We start from the raw sequence: 20,559 nt of genomic DNA on the forward strand, positions 1-20,559 counted from the left end.
AGCAGTATTATGTGTCATCAGAATACTGTGACTTTACTCCAAAACAACAGTTAATCTTCCAAAGTGGCTTTGCATATATGATGTTAAAACACTGGGGACAGAATGGAACAGTGTTATACACCATAGGATAAATTTCATGTGATAGAGCACTGGTTTCTCAGTGCCATTCCCCGAGAGAGAAGTGCAACCACAAGAGAACAGTGTCCTCAATTATTATAGTAGACCTGAAGATCCTGTAGTCCTCCATATGTTGTTTGTACCTCAACTCGCATTAGCCCCAGCTAGCATTGGCAATTGGAATAATGGGAGTTGTAGTCCAACAACACATGGAGGGCCACAGGTTCCCTAGAGTTCCTGCCCTAGAGTTCTGGCCTCACCCAGAAGAAATTGATTATCAGTGGTATCAAGTGCAACTGAAGGTTTGCATCAACAGGGTCATATTAGGAGAGCCTACAGAATTAGTTAACTTTGCTGAACGTTGTGGAATCCAAAGTTAAATCTCTAAAGCAGACGACGTTGATGAATCTTCTACCTGTGTGGATTTTCTCACACCTCTGAAATCCATACCCTGACAAGGTAAAGAACTCAGTCATGTCACATTCCTGGAATGCTTCACTAACTCCAGCACACTCAAGCATCAATTGTCATGCAGCAATATCATGACTTTACAGCAGCTGTCCACAACCTGGTGCCATACAGATGTTTCGCACCAATATTCTTATTTGCTCCAGCCAGTGTCAATGTCCATGATGAGGGAAGGTGGGAGTTAAAGTCTCAAATCATGCTTTGTAGTACGACTGGCAATATTTAATCCAACCCTTTGCTTTTCCCCTGACAACGCCCAGTAAAGGCTACAAAGATGGGTCACAGTAGCACAGAACTGGGAAGGACTTCATTTCCCATCTCTTCTCCAACATTTATTCACAGTATATTTGATTTATCCTTACTCTTATTAATGTGTTGTTCACTTGTAAGGTTACAACATTAAAGCACAATATTATTAACAGTTTGAACCAGCAGGCAATCAAGTGGGTCCTAAAAAGATACCCCTCAAGTATAAAAAACCAAAGTAAAGAGGGGTGTCCAGCATTTGCCCGAAACTCCTTTTATAAAGGCCAGACCCACCTCTGTGGGGAGGGAGTTTTACAACTTAGGGGCTGCCACAGAGGAGGCAGTCTTTCAGGTACTTGGGGTCATTTAGGGCTTTAAGCATGTGAGCACCTTGACGGGCTCATAACTGGCCACCTATAAAGTATGCTATAAACTGCATTAAGAAGAGTTTGGTGGGAATTTTTCTGAGGCTTGGGTTTTACCTTCCATAGCATTGGGCTGAAAATGGTTTTTCACCTTTGTGTTGGAGCCTCATTGTTGTCCTCCATGTCATTGGTCTGTGGATAGTCTGGGCTCCTCTGTCCTCCTAAATTCTCTTGAGAAAGGAGGTTTGTTTTGTGGTTTGTTCCTATACTAAAATGACATTGGTTTTTTTCTGCAATTTAAACTACGCTGAATGGTAGGATGTGGCTTTCAGTTTGAGAGGTGCCTTATCCAAGACCAATGCTTTTCCCCTTTAAATGTTTTGGACTGCGTCTGCCCATTTGGCAGGCTGGCATCCCTGACCATGGGACACCTGGAGGGCACCAGGTTAGGGAACACTGGTAAAGTCTGTCTGTGAAGTGAGTGAGACCCTGACATGCATACTGCTGTGAGTATGAGCATGGTTGCTCTCTTCCCCCCCGCTCCATCACCTCGCAAAAGAAATCCCTTCTCTGCTGGCTATTATGACTGATCCCAGAAGTTGTGCATGGATTAGGGATAGTGAGGTGAGGTTGCTGTAGGCCTGAAGGAAAGAACAAGCAACTGGATCCCTAGTCATCTTCCAGCCAAAAGTGGGATAATCAAGAAGTTCAGTTCTGTTGCCTGTGACCTCAAATCCAGATAGTGGGTTTTTATTCCACAAATATCAATGTGAAGCTTTTTGTATTATCAACACCATTTTATGAATGGTCATTATTTTTAGTTTTAAGCATTAACACAATTTTCAACAGTCCATTTAATTTCCTTTTGACTTAATTGTGCTAACATCCCCCCACATGTAAACTTGCCGACATTTTGTGCATCTGATGTAGTGGACTGTATGTAATCCATGAAAGCTTATACCACATTAGTCTTCAGGGTACCATAAGGCTTGTTGTCAGACAACAGTAGTTCAAGCAGCCTGTCCAGACTGAGCTACCCTCTACTTCCTTTGTGGTGAGTTGCAGTAGATCCAACCTTTTGAAAGGAAGAGCAGTTGCCACCACAGGAGGTAGCAAACAGTGACTTTGAGTTGGGGAAAACCAGGGTCACTCTTGGCAGGCTTTCTTAGAATGTCACAAGAAACCAGCTTAGTTGGTGCTGGTGCCAGCCCCACATTCTTAACCAGCCCTGGCAAAACAGAGCCAGGAAGCTGAGAATTTCCAACACTGCTGCTTGTTGCCTTGCCCAGTATTTTGCAAGCAGCTTTTTAAAATGCAGGGCTCCTTGAAGGGGTAAGCAGAAACAAGCTTTTGGGGGGTGGCTGCTTGAGGAAGAGATCCATATCCAGCATTCCCCCAGGAGAAGGAGGAGGAGGAGAATAATACTGGCTCTCCTGCATGGTGGGTTTTTCCTCCAGCGACATCTTGTTGAGTGCATGAATCATGGTGCTTTTTTCCTCTTTACTTTGAGCCTTCAACCACAAGCTTAGTGTTCCCCTTTAAAAAGGAAGGGAAAGGACATGAGACTGATCAGCCTCTACTTACTGCTGGTGCTTTGAGGATATATTTTAATAGGTATTTTTTTTTAAAAAAAAGAACTGGGGAGGGAGGAAAGGGAGAGGAGAGGTGGAATGGTGTTGAGCAGAAGCAGTGGATGTGATTAACGCGCCTACTGAGCAGATCTGTGGGAGTGGAGTATCGACCTCTGAAAAATCAATGGCTGCTGCAGTAGCAGTGCTGTCTCTCCCTCTCCCCTCTCTTTCTTTTTCAAGGTCTTCAGTTGAAGGAGTGTGGTAAAACCAGCAGCTCTTCTCCCTTCCCTTTTCTGTCCCTAGTTTCACCAAAACAGCTGAAGAGCCTGTTCTTTCTCTCCCCCCCCCACAATAACTTGCTTAGATGGGTTAATTTTTGTAATTGGAGTGAAATTTCTCGACACACACACACATATACACACCAGACTCCTCCTCCACAGAGCCTCCTTTCCAAGCCCTTCTTCCCTGCACTGCAGATGCAGCAAGCAGCTCTTAACAGTTTTGTCTTAAACCCTGAGTAGAAGGAGATTTTGCTTCATTTTTCAGCCTAAAAACAGTCTGTGTTCTGGTTTCCATCCTGAATCATATATACTGCTGTAGAGCAGCAGTAAACTCCTATTGGGAGGAGAAATGAAGTTCCCTCTATCAAAGAAGAAAAACTGAATTCAAATGCCCCTTATCATTTGTGCCCTTTTTTGAAAGAATGAAGGAAGGAAAGAAGGCAGGCAGGCAATTTAATCCATATATAAAGTAGATAGAGATGCTGCCACAATGGGCAAGGAGTTCTCAGTGCATTATTACTTTGCATTCAGAACCTAAGGATCCTTTTTTTAAACTTCCAAAGGAAACTGCATATATTTTAAGGAGGAGCTCAAAAATGTGACCAACTTCATACTTGCTTGCACACAGTTTGTGGCTTAACTCTTATTGGAATACATTGGGAAATTGCACATGTGATATAGTTTGTATATATGTGTCTACACACTCACAAGTGTTGGTGTACAAAATATGAAAAGCTTTTGTGAAGAGATGAAAAAGATGTAATTGCCTTTGCAAATGGGAGTTGTATGATGTACAGGGGTCCCCAAACACAGTTGAAAATCTAAGAAATTATTGGGGGCAGCACAAAATACCTAACACAAAGAAGGAAGACTGAGGATGCTCAATCCCAAAACAGCCAAAGCTCCTATACATACCACAAAATAAATAGAACACAGACAAAAAATCAAGTAACATCCTCCAAGAAGCATAGAACACCCCAAGAACAAAAAAGGGACCTCCCTGATAACCCTTGTTCTTTTTTAAAGGACGCATAATGTTGGGGCACCAGGTATAGATTAAAGTAGATAGATTGCTGACTATAGAAGAAAACAAATAGTACAAGACAAACACTAATTTGAAGCTACATAATTTTGTATATTGCTTTCATGAATATTTGTTTTACCCAAGCCTTTCTCCTATTTGTAACTGCCTTTCGTCAAATATACCATCATGATATGCTTTTAAGCAATGGGCACTCCAGCAAGCTCTCTTAGCACATTACTGTATAGTGGACCAAGACCACTATTGGAGCAAAACACTGCCACAATCGACCCCAAGGTCGGAGACTGATGGTGTGGGATAAGACGAGGTCTTTAAATACTGACATTAAAATGTTGAATTTGATCTGGTAGTATACAGGTAACTAGTGCATGCAGAAGCACCCATCAGGCAGCAGCATTTCTGCACTAGCTGTGATCTCCAGACTTCATTCAGGGACAGTGTTGCAGACATCCAAACATGAGGCTACAGGGACTTGTGGCAAAGTTATCCTGATCCACGAATGACCACAGCTGGCACACTAACCATAGTTTGTGTCTCAAGTGTCGGTGCTGGTTCCATCTCTGTTGAAAATAGGCCATACACCCAGTTCTTGTATATAGGGAAGACCTAGCAAGAGCACCTCCATTTTGTCAGGATTCAGCTTTAGTTTATTAACCCTCCAGCCCATCATTGTATCTAGGAAACAGTTCAGCACTGATACAACTTCATCTGGTTCAGATAGAATAAAAAAGCAGAGCCTAGGTATCATCCATGTATTGATGACACCAAGCACCAGATCCCCAGATGACCATCCCCATAGGCTTCTTATATCTATTGGGGGTGAATTAGAACCCTATGGGACCTCACAATTCAGTTACCAAAGTGTTAGGCATGAGTCACCGCATGCTCTTTTATGGAAATGGTCTTGCAGATAGGAGAGGAACACGATGCCCCCAACTCCCAGTCCACAGATCTGATCCAGATGGTTGATGGTATCAAAAGCCACTGAGAGATTAAGGAAAATTGGCGCGCGCGCACACATACACACACACACCATTTGCAATACAGTGGTACCTTCGTTTAATAACAGTCCTGTTTCTGAATGATTCAGTTTACGAACTCCGCAAAACCGGAAGTAGTTTCCCGTTTTCGAACTTTACCTCGGTCTAAGAACGGAATTCGAACAGTGGAAGGGCACTAGCGGTGGGAGGCCTCATTAGGAAAAGTGTGCCTCAGTTTAAGAATAGTTTCAGTTTAAAAACAGACTTCCAGAATGGATTAAGTTCATAAACCGAGGTACCACTTGTACAAGTAATCAACCCAAGCTGTCTCAGTTTTTACTTGTGTTTGATCATTCTTGCTATGAGCAAATTTGGTGGATACAAGACTAAACTTCTCAGTATAGGTTTATCTTAATTTGGAAATTATTCATTTGAAACTAGAGAATAATTTTCCTGCATGAGCTTGAAAATCAATCCGTAACACAGATTGTACAATCAATTGCTGGTGGGCACCATTGCTAGTACTCATTTTCAAACGCCACTCCTAGGTGCAAAGTTTTGCCTTTTTTTATTAAAGCTATGGAAAGTGTTTAGCTTTTAAACTTGCTATTATTTTTATTAATTTCAGTTTGAAAATACATCTTGGATTTCCTCCTTCGATCTAATATGCAAAAAAGCATCCCCATATCAGTCAGCATCATTTCATTTGTAATACGTATTAATGTTTTAGTTTGTACCAAGTTCCACCGCTACCTAAAATAAAATAAGTTCCCCAGCAGTTAATTTGCAAATAGAAATGCTGATTCTGATTTTTAAACCATAACATTTCTGATCTGAACTCCACTTGAAGAGTGTTTTACAAGGTATCTATCTGAGTGGCCCTCTCATTCTTGTACACCTGTACTCTAAGAGAACACATAAAATTTGAAAACATTGGATGAGCCTCTGGTTTCTGTGAATAGGAGTGCTTTTCTGTATGATAGCCTCTTGTAGATGAGAAAAGTTGACTTGATCTACTCTAAGGATAGCCAGTGTTGTGACTTCAATATGTTTTAGAGCTACAGTACCCATCATTCCTAACCAGTAGAGCTGGTTGGAGTTATTATAGTTCAGCATTGTATGGAGGACACTACAGTATATGTTAGTCACCGATGATCATCTTCATAGCAAGTTTATGCTTATGCAATAGAGCTAGAATCATTAGAGAAAGTGTGTGACCAAGTTTTGATACAAAACATTTCTAAACATTTTCATACAGTCAGAGGTTTGCATGTTATGGCTGGCCTTGGTAGTCAAGCCAGAAATTGGGATCACCCTCCCCCTTTCCTGCCAGCTTGGCTAATGCTTGGCAGTGGTGCTCCATTCACTTCCAAGCAGCTGTCAAGAGAACCCTCCCACTACCCTTTCCTTCAGGAAAGAGCCAGAGAGTGTGCGGTCTTACCTGCTGTTCAGTGAACAATTTCAGAGTGCCTTTGCCAAACAGCAGCCAAGGAGGCTCCCTGCCACTTTTCTTATGCTTCAGAGTAGGAATGAGAGAGATATGCTTGCCATTTTGGCTCTGTGTGCTCAAGGTATTTGACACAGTTGCCAACCAACGCCCAGCCTGTCCTCCTGTGTTTGGATCTGAGGGGAAATCACCGCACAACTTCCTGCGTGATCTCAGTCCACCTTCGCAGCATCAAGGTTTGGAGGAAATCTCATCATGCATCACTCATTGTGCTCTCCAAAGAGTTATGGCTAGCTTGCTGTGGAGATGGAAAATGTAGAAACCTGCTTAAAAACACCTGCCTTGCATGAACCATATAACTTAAAAGGTGAGGGAACAGTTTTGAATAGGTGTAAATGTCAGGGTCGTATGTCATTAATTCTGCACCACTGAGCACCTATTCTATACCATCCTATACCGTTTGGGAACATTTGTAGCTAATTTTTTTCTAACATGTAAATACTTCATAGGTCCTGTTCAGTGGTTCCATTATATAATTTTACCTCAGTTTTCTTTCTGTCAGATTTCTTCAGCCTTCTCTTTCCCTCTTCCAAATCCAAACCTTCATTTCAGGCTCCTTTCTCCTATATTCCTAGGCCTGTGGTGTCCCCCCTCCTTTTGTGAAAGTCTTTGTGTTCCTCTTTTATAATTATCAGTAGCTTAGCCAATGGTAGATGGAGACCCTTGTCCCTTTTCCACCTGTGTGACAATAGAGCAAGTTAGCCAGTCATTACCAAAGGCTTTACCACCATGTTGCAAAACCTCATAAGAAAGACTTTTTGGAGCATGCAGTTAAAAGTACAGTGACATCTATGCCATAATAAGAGGAACTGTGAGCACTAATCTATTCTTACAAGGATGAAATGTTTTGTGGTCATTAAACCCAAATTCTGTACAACCTTATTACTCCTTGGAATCCTGTTGTATTTGTAAAGTTAAATTGAACCCCACTCTCTCCCATAGGCAATGTCTACAGACCTGAGATGCTAGTAGGTTGCAGCTACAAGCAGGCATATTTAGATGCTCACTCCCAAATAGCAATCAACAAATATGTTGTTTGTGCAAAATAAAGAAGTTGGGAAAATGAACATATTTCCCAGTATTTTGTATTTTACATTTTAAACTGGAATTTGATACTGTTGCAATGGACCCTATTAGTTGTGGCACAGCATGCACACATTCATCCCTTTTTGAGAGTGCTGGGAACCTTGAGACTCTTTTTGTAATGCCCAGAGATGGGGAAATAGTACTGGAATATGTGCTGTTAGAGTAGTAACTCTACTGTTAAAGCAGCTTGGGGCCAAAAATCAGCCCAGATACTAAGAATATTATTAGTCTAATATTCTTAACAAAATCTGACACCTTTTAATTCAGAATAATAAGAACTGCAGGTGTATTCTGAGTCAAAACTATCTAGCTCTTTTATGTTTGGCTGTACTGGGAATTCCATTTTCATCTTTGTGGCATCCTTACTTACCCCTCCCTTTTGAGGGCTGTTTGATTTCAGCCATAGTTTTGTTTTGGTATGAAAAGGTGGTGTTAGCGGCTGATTCCCTATTCACCAGCAGCACGAACAAACTCCTGCTGGCATAAGGTTGAATTGGGCAACCAATCGCAGCTGGAACAGTTATAGTTTCGGAGTCCCTGTGGGCTTCCGCTATCAGGTCACATCCCAAAATAACACTGGGCAGTATTTCAAGTGAAGAAACAGAGGCTTTGGGGTTGCAGCCAGCCTGGAGTGTGAGATTCTGTGTGAAATACTTGGAATCCCTCCAACATTTTTGATCTGCATGGCAGATGAGCAATAAAATGCATAAAAAACACATTGGAAACACGTGAGGAAATTCTCCAGACCAAGACATTTCCTTCATGCTGGCAGAGTTACTGCTGTTGATTTGCACCTCCTGTTTTCCCTTGCTTTATTGGCTGTATTGAGAAAAGGAGGGAAGAGTGCTTTGTTTAGTGTTGTTCAGAGTTGCTCTGTAAAAAGACCTTTAAACTGCTCCACCGGTTTACTTCCCTGGAAACATATACAGTGGTACCTCGGGTTACATATGCTTCAGACTCTGCTAACCCAGAAATATTACCTCGGGTTAAGAACTTTGCTTCAGGATGAGAACAGAAATCGTGCTCCGGCGGCGCAGCAGCAGCAGGAGGCCCCATTAGCTAAAGTGGTGCTTCAGGTTAAGAACAGTTTCAGGTTAAGTACAGACCTCTGGAATGAATTAAGTACTTAACCTGAGGTACCACTGAATTTGAATTTAAATCTTTTACTACTTCTGATGACCTGCAATACATTGTCCCTCCTCTCCTTTCCTTTCCTTTCTGAACTCTTATGGCAATTATTATTTACAGGTTCCATAAGTTTTTATGACGCTCTTGTGGCCCCAGCTGAAAAGTCATTCTAGATGTTAATAATCTAAAAGTGACCACAAACTTCATAAAATGGAAACTATTTAATCAGCAGACACATACACAAACGATGTTCATTCCCCACAATTTTAAAAGAAAAACCTTAGGAAGCAACATTTGTATATATTCTTATTTCCATAGTTTGTAACATCACTGCTCTCCCAAGATTTCAATAGAAAGCCCGGCTGGAGGAGGCATTGGTGATGCCAAGTGTCAATGAAAGTTCATCTTTGTCCATAGATTAATTTCCCTTAGGGCTGATTTCACATGTTACCCATGTGGCATGATCACCACATCTACCCAGATAACTGCTTGTGTGAAGTGATGCTCACATGGTTTGAGCTTATGGCTGTAACTCCACCAGAGAAGTCCCTTCCTATAAAACAGAATGGTTTCCCTTAAATTATCTCAGTCAACCTGAATGTTAAGGTGCTGATGTATACAAGTAGTTCATCACTCATGTGTTTGGAAGTGCAGGGCAATATGTGAATAGGCTTTCTGTTTAAGATGAATGAAAATGTCCTTGGCTCCCTTTCTGTTTTGCTATTCAGACCTTTCTTAAATGAATGCAATCCAAATGGGATTTCCTGGTATTGTCACCCCTGTCTTTTTATTGTTCTTGTCAGACCAGGAATTGGTGGTTGAGGAGAAGGAAGCTTTGCAAATCTTCCTTGAAGATCATATTTCAGATGTTTTGTGGGGAGAGGAGGGCCTCTTCTTAAATGTTCCAGAACAAATATTTTATTGTATCAGAACTTGCTATACTTTTTATCTAGTGCATCTCAAAATATTTCTGGGAATCAGAGTGTCAACTCCAGATGTAACCAAATACCAAAAAAAAGAGCCATCCATAGATCTTAAAAGGTTGGAAGGGATTATTACTGCTTATACAGGGTGAGTCTTTCAAAAGAGGCCCTGTGGATACAGAGTACACATGTTCCACAGAGCCTCTTTTAAAAGACTCACTCTGTATATTCTGATCTGTGCAATACAGTTTACCATAGCATGACTGAAGCAGCCCTTGAGCACTTGGCCCTAAGAATCACATAGCTTAGGCTTTGGGATATTTTTCACTATATAGCAGTATGGGGCCCTCCAGATGTTGTGGACTACGGTCATCATCATTACTTACTGTTTGCCATGTTGACTGGGAGTGATGGGTGTCCAGCAACATTTGGGAAAGCTGTACTGTGTCATATCTCAAAATCAGTGTTAGAAGCTTTGATATACTGTATAAACTAATCTCCAAATGGCACCTTAAATCTAGGTTACAGTCGCCACAATGGAATATCTAGGCGCTGGGGGCTTTTTTGTTTGTGTGTTTTGCAATTGAAATCATCATCAGCATCATCATTTGTATACCGCTTTATATTTTGCAGAACAAATATCAAAGCAGTTTACAACACATTAAAACATCAACTAAAACCTTCCAGAACAAAATAAATTCAAGCTTCAAGGAAAATATTTCAAATCCTTCTCTAAGTGACATTTTCCTTTCCCCAGTCGCTAACCTGGCATCCTGAGATCTCCACATGGTGGTCACAGTTGGATCCATGTCAGTCATAAAACGTTCCTGGCTAATTTCGAACACTGCTCAAAATGATCCAGTAAAACAATTTCCCTACTTGAATGAGCTGAATTTTTATTTTAAAAAATCTCCCCATAACCCCCAAAAGTAAAATTTCAGGCAGACGTAAATTTCATGTCTCCAGATATCTACTAGTAACTATTTAATAACTTCTATGGTCTTGTAAGTGTGTAAAATAAAAAAAACCATTAATCAATTTTTCCACACAGGTCTTTCATACACAGTTAGGCCTTTGTGGTCATCACTATATGAGTGTGTAAATGAGTAGAACCCCCTTCAAAAAATAAATCAGTATTAAATGTTGCAAGTGGAGTTTAAAGTAACATACAGTGTGTGTGTTAAAATCTTACTCAAAGATTTTAAATTGTATTGGTGAGTTTCTGTTTATTCTTCCTAGGTCAAAAGTGTAAGTTTGTGTATGAAACCCTGCCTTGGTTTTGTGGCACTGTTGTTTAACAATTCCTGCAAACGTGTGTGAGAGTGAAATGATGATTGTTATTATCATCATAATCAAATTTATTATCTGTCCTAATCCAGAAGGTCCCAGAGCCCACTCTCCTGACCTGATAAGATCTGTAGGGAAGGAGGCAGTCTTACACATATTTGGGGTCTAGGTTGTTTAAGGCCTTACGCATTAGCATGAGCACATTGAATTGGGCACAGAAATGAACTGGTGACCAATGGCACTTTTTTAGAACAGGGATGAAGAAGTTATATTCAAGGGCAGCCCAGTGTAGAGTGTCCAAAGTCAGTCTGTCCAAAAGGGGCTGTAGCTGACAAACCATCCAGAGCTGGAAAGAAGACTGTAGCTGGACTATAACTTCCGTTATCCCTGACCATTGGCCTTTTTGACTGTGACTAGTTAGAGTTGAAGTGCAAAATATAAGAAAAGCACCAGGTTGGAGAAGGCAGATACAGTCAGATTCAGCTAGGTGATACTTGAGATCTCACGTATGCAGCTTCCCATTCAGCTCAGTGGGCCTTTCATATGAAAGATGCACTGAGCTGTGTGGTTATACTCTGACTCTACCACAGTTTGCAGTGCGATGAAGTTCTTTTATCATTATTGTTTGTCTCCCTGCTATCCTCTCCTTTAGCCAAAGCTGGGTGGTGACGCAAGACTGAATTCTGCCCTGGAATCAGATCACCAGTTCATGACCAGTTCAGACAGACCTTGATGCCCTTTTTAAATGGAGCACAACCACAGGGGCTTTGGATTGGAATAACAACTAACTGTTTAATTAGCAGGCCAAAAGAAATACTGTAGAATTCCTTGTGTACTATGAAATTGCCACAAGGCCTTTACCATTAAGAAATACTATAAAATTGACTTCAGTTTAATAATTTCAGACCAATGTTGTTGAGCATTTAAGAGTCAGAAGCTAGACTGAATATTGCTTTCAAGTTTAGCTTTCTCAGTTTAGACTGAGAGCATTGTTTTCCATCATACATGTGCTCATCAGTAGAGAGATCATAGGATCTCATAAAAGGTCTGTTTATAGGAATTTTATGAACAATCCCATCTTTCATTACAAGTACTTTCCTTGGAGAAACATAACATTCATAGTCTTGCAGGAAGTGATCTGCACGCAAATGGCTGTAACAAATATTCTGTTGTGGCACCCAAACTGTCTTAATGGATTGCAATGAAGAGCAGTGTATTGCTTCGTTCTTATGCACTTCTCCCATCACATGCCTGCTAGACTCATTAGTTGTTTGATCAGTCAGTCTTCAAGCATGACCCCCAATTAAGTGAAATTTAGGTATCTTGTAGGGCCACCACTCATTTCTCCTCCTTTTAACTAATAGTCAGAGCCTTATTGTACTGTATTTGCAAAGATCTGAAGTGGAGATACTGGAGATTGCATAGGATTTTGTTAGCTAATTCAGTATTATTTTACTCTGTGTAATTTGTGATGGAAGCTGCTTGTGTGTTTTGGAATTAGACAGCACTGAATTGCTTTCTTTCATACTTTCAGAGTGTGTGTTTCTGTAGTAGAGATAGGCAAGAAGCCATCAGTTAGGCTGCTTAAATGTCTTCTGAGTGTTCAGCATGGACACTTGGACAGCCTAGTTCTCCTTTTCCTTCTAAGCCCTGCTCCCACCTCCTGCTCTCTGTACTAGTCCTTCAGCTTTCTCAAGAAACAAAGCATTACCTTGGGGTAGCCGTGATCAGGAGGGTACTCTGCACTTCATGTCTACCCATAGCATACAAGCTCCATAGGTTGTCTACAAACTTAAGCTCCATTTCTCACATAATGAGTTCAGTTGGTTCTTTTTAACAAATAATGAATAAAAGCTCTGTATAACTCTTTCCTTCAACCAGAGTGCTTCAACAAGGCAGCCAGACACATCATTCCCTCTCCTGCTTATGTATTCTCATTGTGGTGCATTGATTAAAAATGGGTGGTTCAAGTGCATCATGAAGTCCTTGCTGCCAAAATGCACGAATCCTGAGAAGCAAGATAATATAATGAAAATAAGATGGTTCTGTCTACCAGTGGATCACGCAAATGTTTTGTGTCATTCTGGTCAACCGATCACAGCAGAGACATTCATATAGAACTGAAAACAAAACTGAATTGGCATGCCTTGCTTTATAGAATCATTTGTGCAGGATGAAGAGACTGGAGACATTATCATTACCTTGCACATAGTATGGTGTGATGAAGCAAAGTACAAGTAGGGAACTTATGACAAGAATCAAGGGGGCTTAAGTTGGAAGATTTGATAGAAATAAGTTGTAAAAATTGAACATTAACAGGATGTACTATTGCTCATAAGACATACTTGTTGGTAAGTAATGCTGTAAAAAGCAGTATAATGGCTGTAAGTTGACAGATTTATGAAAGATGAGATCTTTCAGTATCAAGTTGGTGGCCTCCAGATCTTTTGGACTTACGGTATTTTTTTACTACAACTCCAGATGTCTTGGACTGCATCTGTGCTTGCTGGGGCTGTTGGGAGTTGTAGTCCAAAAAATCTGGAGAACACTAGATTGACAAAAGGCTAGTCAAAACTGGGAATCAGGAAATACTGCCTTTATTTTTAGGATGCCACTAGGTTTGTTTCATTGAGATGTTGGGCACGATGGACTGTAACATCTCCTCTTGCACCCTTTGAGGGTAGTCCAAGATTTTCAAAATTACATCACTCCTGGTTACAGTCAGACAATTTCCAGTTCCACTTGGTAGCACATAAGTCACTGTTGCAACTGTAGGAATTGCTCATCTAAAGGATTTATTTCTACCTGGAACTATGTTGCAGCCTTCCTTATTGATAGCAACCTAGGTCTTCATCTAAAGGAAAAATCCCATAAATTCTGTAGTAGATATATGTATAGTAGCATTCTCTCTCTTCTACTTGTGACATGCTTTCCTTTGTGTGTCTCTATAGGATCTCTCTGGTTCAATAGACGATCTGCCCATGGGTACAGAAGGAGCACTGAGTCCTGGCGTAAGCACATCAGGGATTTCTAGCAGTCAAGGAGAGCAGAGTAACCCTGCTCAGTCTCCTTTCTCTCCACATACCTCTCCTCACTTGCCAGGCATCAGAGGACCTTCCCCTTCACCAGTTGGATCTCCTGCTAGTGTTGCTCAGTCACGCTCTGGCCCACTGTCTCCTGCTGCAGTACCAGGTAAAACTTTCTTTTTTACAGGCACAACCTTCTTAGTTTTAACAAACTGCTTATTTTAGGAAGGTGGTTAGAGTGTCTGACTGGGAGTGAGGAACCCCAGGTTCAAATCCATATTCAGCTATGTAGTCCACTGGGTGACCTTGGGTCTGTGATCTCATTATTTTGCAGCCTAACCTACCTCACAGGGTTATTGTGAGGAAGAATGGAAGTCAGGGTGGTGGTGATATAGAACAATGTAGAGGAAAGGTAGAATATCAATATTATCAATACATTACAAATAAATATGGGGTAGAGACATGAGTTCAGAACCCATGTCCTGGGTGACTTTGGTCTACTTCATTATCTGAATGAGAATAAAAATTATTTATGTATAAATAAAATACATTTTATTACATGCTTTCATCTTTAAGGGATAAAGCAAGCTATGAGCCAGAAATCTCTTTCTTTATAAGTGGGGTGGGGAACCTCAGGCCTGGCTGAATGCAAGCCTCTAGGAGCCTCTGTCTGGTACATGGGACTCTCCCGAGGCCACATTCTGCACTGGGCCTTCTTTGGGGCTTCCTTGAATGCTTTTGCCTGGCTGAAATGAGTTCTTCACCTATGATATTACTGCTTGCTTAGCTAGATGAAGTATGTGGTGGGTATAGAAATCTGTACTTTGGGAGTAACTCTACAGAGGTAAGAGCCACATCTGTAGCTCCACCTACTTCCCCCTCTGGCCCTGCCACTTTTTGTACCACTTTCAGGTTTGTCTTTTTTGAGCTGCTTTAGTGGGGAGTGGGGTGAAATGCGGTTCTTCACCATCAATTTTTTCTTTGCTGTGCAGGTAACCAGATGCCACCTCGACCGCCTAGTGGCCAATCAGACAGCATCTTGCATCCCTCCATGAATCAGTCAACCATAACTCCTGATAGAGGTGTGTGCATATGTGCAATGACAGTTGCGCTGTTTTGCCTGGCTTCTTGTATATAGCAAACATCTCAGTGGTTCACGGATCAGTCCTGATGCACATGCCTAGCTTTTACATGATAATCTTCCATGAAAGGTGTAACTGGTGATTTACGAATTAGAGTAGAGAATTGGGACAGTCCTTAATGTGGAATGTGAACTAGAAACATACACAATGCTTTTGTGACAAACTTAGTTTTGCCATGGTGCAGTTTGCATCATTCTCCAAATTATGCTAGACACACACACACACACACACACACCCATACTTGTTTTCCTTTTGCCATTCCACCTCAGGTTATTGCTTACAACAGCCTTTCACAACCTGGTGGCTTCCAGATGTTGGCGATTTCCAAACTCCCATCATCATAATCATTGGTCATACAGTCTGGGGTTGATGGGAGTTGGGAGTCCAAAATAGGTGCAAAGGTGCCCAATAGTAAACTCAAATGTAACCTCTTAACTATAGCGATCAGTGGGAACAATGCAAATTTGTCATTAGCATCTGGTACAGCTGGCTGTTGCTTGTTCTGTTTATTCATTGAAATAGGGTACCAGGTTTCTTTTATTTTTGCCACCCCATTCTCACTATTCTCAGTGGGTTCAGATAACTTAGCAGTCATCATAAATAACTCCTCAAAGTGACAGCTACAAAATAAGAGTGTGCTGTGCCACAGTTATCATAAGACTAGGGAATTACCATGTGAGAATTTGTCATTGGAGTTTTTAAGCTATTAATGTGAAAACCTTACCAGGCATGTCATTTATGAAGAATTTAGGATTTCCAGAACTAATTATTTTTAAAAATGTGTTTCGAACTGCATATCGTGCTTTTATAACAATATCCCTTGAAATCATTATTAATTAGGTTACATACAGAGGACTCCACAGATGCCCCAGTATAATTCCCCTCAGCCTGGGTCAGCCTTATCTCCACGTCAGTCTTCTGGAGGACAGATGCATGCTGGTATGGGACCTTACCAACAAAATTCCATGGGCAGTTATGGACCTCAGGGGGGTCAATATGGGCCTCAAGGTGAGAGTATTACACTTGTGTTTCAAATAAAATGCAGGAACAGTGAACATGTGTTGTTTCTGTGGTTGGATAAAGAACACCTGCTTAAGACAATGAGATGCATGGGTAGAAAGCTTGAGCAGTCTTGTCTCTTGACATACAAAGTGTGTGCTTACAGTTTTTCTCATGGATGTTGTTTATTGGATTAAAGTAAAGGGTGGGTGTGTTCTGCCACTATTGCTGAATCTGAACTTGGGAGTATCTAGGCATAAACTAAGTATCAACAGAAAACACTTAACAGAAGATTTTAAAAATGTGTGCTACAGTATTCATTTAGAAATTTTGGGAAATGGTGGGGGGTTAAGTGTGACTTTGTCTCCACTTCATAGCCCTTAATTTTTTCATCAGTGTCCCATACTTTACTTGGCCAATACAGTTAGTTTTGGTAACCTAACTAGTCATCTTAATATTTGGATCATTATTGATTAGTCCAGCCTTTGACAATGATTAGCTGATTAACTTAGTTATGAGATCTCTGGTGGGATGATCCATGTAAAGATTCCACATAATGTGGGTACAGAAAGAAAGAAAGAAAGAAAGAAAGAAAGAAAGAACGAACTGATGTGGAATAGATTAACATTAGGACACTATTTTGTGAAGCCAACATTCTCCCGTCTTTTATCTTCCCTTGTAATATGCAGGCTCAAGATGCAAATGCAAGAATTGCCAGGATATTCTTTAGTCTTACTGATCATGCTCCCCTTTTCTCTGTAGGTGGATATCCCAGGCAGCCAAACTACAATGCTATGCCCAATGCAAATTACCCAAGTCCAGGAATGGGAGGAACCATGAACCCAATGGGAGCAGGGAGTCAGATTCATGGTCAAACTGGTGTACCACCCTATCCTGGGCTTCCTCCAGGGAGAGGATTGAGCCATGCTGCCATGGGGAATAGGCCCTATGGACCCAACATGGCAAACATGCCTCCCCAAGTAGGGACTGGGATGTGTCCTCCACCAGGTGGCAGGAAAGCACAAGAAGCTGCTGCTGCTGCTGCCATGCATGCTGCTGCCGTCAACTCAATCCAGAATAGGTAAGCCATGGGGGACCCCTTACCTCTGAAACAGAATTTCCTAAAATTTCAGCTCTTTAAAACAATACCTCTTTAAATAAGTCAAAATAGACTTCCCTAAATCCAGAGTAAAATACTGTTAGTCACCCTGTTTGCAATACAGAAAAGGCAAAGGCAGTCTCAAATACTGGCACTGAATTATTACCAAAACACTCCAAAAGAATAGGGTGGAACTAAACATCTGTATTTGTATATATAATATCAAGTGTCGCAGGCCAGAGTAAAGAGGTATATCTTCATCTTACAGCAGAAACTGCATAATGAAGATGCCAGACACATCTTTGTGGGGAGGAAATTCCACAATTTAGGGGCTGCCACAGATGAGCCTCTCTCACAGGATACCATCCTCCAGGCTTCTGAGGGCACAGAACTACCAATGCGCCCCCGCCCCCTGCTGATCTTAACACCAGAGAGGGTTTGTGGGAAGGACGCATTTGGGGCCTAAGTCATGGTTAAATACCATATTCAAGTTGGGGGGGGCAATACCCTCCTAAAGCCACTTCCTTCCTTGCTTTCTCCCTTCCCGGCCTTGGGGGAGAGGACGGGGGACTATGCGTGGGGCGGGCACTGCTTTGCCATGCTCCTGGCGCTGTTTGCCTCGCGCTCCTGGCTGCATTCTGGGCGGGGGTGGGGGAGGCACGCTGTGTTGCCAGCGGCCTTTCCCCTTCCCTGCTCTCTTCCTTCCTAGCCTTGAGACTATGTGCGGAGTGGGCACCACTTTGCTGTGCTTCTAGCTGCACACTGGATCATTTTTGTAAGGTTGCGAATATAAGCCACACTTCAACTTTTCACGTTCAGAATTTGGGGGGGGGGGAGTGTGGCTTATATTCGGGCCAATATGGTACTAACATCAGACCTTAATTTGGGTCTGGAAACAAACTGACAACCAGTGGGCGTTAGGGAAGGCAGAGGGGGTGGGTAGTGTCTTCTGTTGGATTATAATGGAATTCATTTTTCTGCTGTCCAACGTTACCTGGAAGAGACAATAAAATAAGTGGGGTGGGTTTCTTTCCTCTTGTATTGGGAAGGCCTCTGCTTCAGTTGCATCTGGAGCATGTATACTCAGTGAGCAATATACACAATATTGAGAAGCTTGGGGAAGAGGGCTGTGCCAATTTTAGGCGTGTCCAGTTGACAAGTGGTCGCCAATGGGTGGGTCCTTTTCAACCTGGAAGAAGGCAAAATGAGGATGGAATGGGGTGAGGTGCACTTTAATGCATTCCACCGATGCACATGGGGGCCAGGAATGGAACCCCCACACAAAATGGTTGCCACCTGTATCTTGATGCTAAAAGGACTCAAAACCTTAGAAGAGCTGAACTTGCCTCAGTAGCCCAGATCTGAGTCTCACTTTTTCACCCACACAGCAAGTCAGAGATACACTATGGAGAAAGATCTCTTTAGTCTACCTGTTTGTGTAGGGAATTTAATCAGGAAAAATCACATTATTAGCCAAGTGCTCGTTGGTAATGTACACAGTTGACTATTTCTAATATAGTTGTGTTGTTTTTAGGCCATCTGGTTATCCCCATATTAACCAAGGAGGAATGATGGGAACTGGGCCTCCCTATGGCCAAGGAATAAATAGCATGGCTGGCATGCTCAATCCCCAGGGCCCACCATATCCAATGGGTGGGAATATGGCCAACAATTCTGCAGGTAAGATGCTGTACCCAGTCTTTCTGCCCAAGTTCTTTGTGTTTTTGAATGGCAAGCTGAAAAACATTTTCATGTTGGTGTTTGACTCTCTAGGGATGGCTGCAAGTCCTGAGATGATGGGACTCGGGGATGTTAAACTAACACCAGCTCCCAAAATGAACAATAAGGCAGATGGAACCCCCAAAACTGAATCCAAGTCGAAGGTAAAAAAAAAAAAGTTTTCTGTAGCTGCTGCAGATATTGGGAGGTAGTTTGTCAGCACTGGTTTTTAAAGAAATGTGATCCTGGATTTTATTAGTGTGCATTTGACTCTATCTTATGTGATTTGGTTATGTTGAAAGTATGAGGCTTTTCTTGTTTTACCACCCATATTGTTGCTGAACAACATCATTTCCTTGTAGAGAGCTGCACTACCAACTTCATATGATTGCCAAATGAGGCACTTGTTTGTGCAAATTCAGAGAACACGTAAGCATTTATGGGGTTCTTTGAAGCTTGTTGGATTGTGCCTGGAACACACTTAGACCATGCCTGCGTAATATTCTCCTTTTTAAAGTAATGTGTATTGTACCTCTTGCCTGGGGTTTACCTCCAATAAATCATGGCCCCAAGGCATGAAGAGCTCTCCAGCTATACAAAGCTTTTCACTCCAAAGCACTTTATTATATCCTTTGCTTGCATTCTGTTGCGTTAGTGGACATTCTCTGTGGAATTAAGAGTAGAGTATCTTATGCATTTAGTCTATATTTCTAGTGTGTAGAATGGCCAACCACATGCCAGGTTATGTGGGATCAGCTTTCAAAGATGCACAAAAATGTATTTCTAGTTATGGGAGTCAACAGTCTTCCCCCATGAGAGCTTTGTAGCAGTGTTTATTATAATAGCAGAAGCAACTAATCATATTTGATTAGATCTAAATGACAAGATGCTGTGTGATAATTTTTTTAAAAAGTATTTGTGGATGCTCGGACCCCCGAGCTTCATGCATCTTCTGTGTCTTTAGGACTTGATTTATAACTTTTATTTATTTTTGTTTTTAAAAAATGGCAAAATTTCCAATATGTCCCTCAGTGCCAACCTGAATTAGTGTATAGTTCTTCTTCTGATGATGTATCATAGAGGGTGGGATTCAAAAAGAGCTATTGCAAACAGGGTTTAAAATCCTTATAAAGTGGAAACTGTAGTTACTGTTTGTGTCACCAAAACATTTTAACTGTGGTTAAGGAAGAAAGAGAGAGTTGGCTCCAGAGTAGATAAGGGGATAGGGAAGCACATCGTATCTGTGGCCTGCTCATATTCTGATTTTACATCTGCGCCAGCCCAAGTAGATGTGGCCTTGGACAATTCTATGCAGGATGTCTCATTCATATTACATGTTACATTGGCACCTCAACGTTCACCAATCTGGAATAGAGATATATTTCCCTCAAGGATTATTATAACCCTCAAATGTTAATTTTGATGATAAGGGAAATGCAGTGATTTTATATTTTTCTTCTGCCAGACATTTGGTTCTTAGAGAATTAGCTTCTTCGATGTTCTACAGTAGCAACCTACTTGTAAGGTTAACAACTCTTTATATGGGATCGTAACTCAATTTGTCAATTGTATC

General features: G+C 41.5%; 1 protein-coding gene across 5 annotated transcripts in view; it reads left to right on the top strand.

Moving 5' to 3' along the window:
- The window catches only part of ARID1A (AT-rich interaction domain 1A), a 130,740-nt gene that overhangs the window by 88,448 nt on the left and 21,733 nt on the right, over positions 1-20,559 (top strand). For all 5 annotated transcript variants that reach the window (XM_083750602.1, XM_083750601.1, XM_083750599.1 and 2 more), the window contains 6 exons: positions 13,953-14,193; positions 15,020-15,109; positions 16,010-16,177; positions 16,931-17,249; positions 18,802-18,947; positions 19,041-19,150. In XM_083750602.1, the coding sequence (XP_083606728.1) occupies positions 13,953-14,193; positions 15,020-15,109; positions 16,010-16,177; positions 16,931-17,249; positions 18,802-18,947; positions 19,041-19,150 (1,074 nt within the window). The remainder of the gene's footprint in view (positions 1-13,952; positions 14,194-15,019; positions 15,110-16,009; positions 16,178-16,930; positions 17,250-18,801; positions 18,948-19,040; positions 19,151-20,559) is intronic.

The sequence above is a fragment of the Podarcis gaigeae genome (assembly GCF_964106915.1).
Source record: "Podarcis gaigeae genome assembly, chromosome: 8".
Classification (NCBI taxonomy): domain Eukaryota; kingdom Metazoa; phylum Chordata; class Lepidosauria; order Squamata; family Lacertidae; genus Podarcis; species Podarcis gaigeae.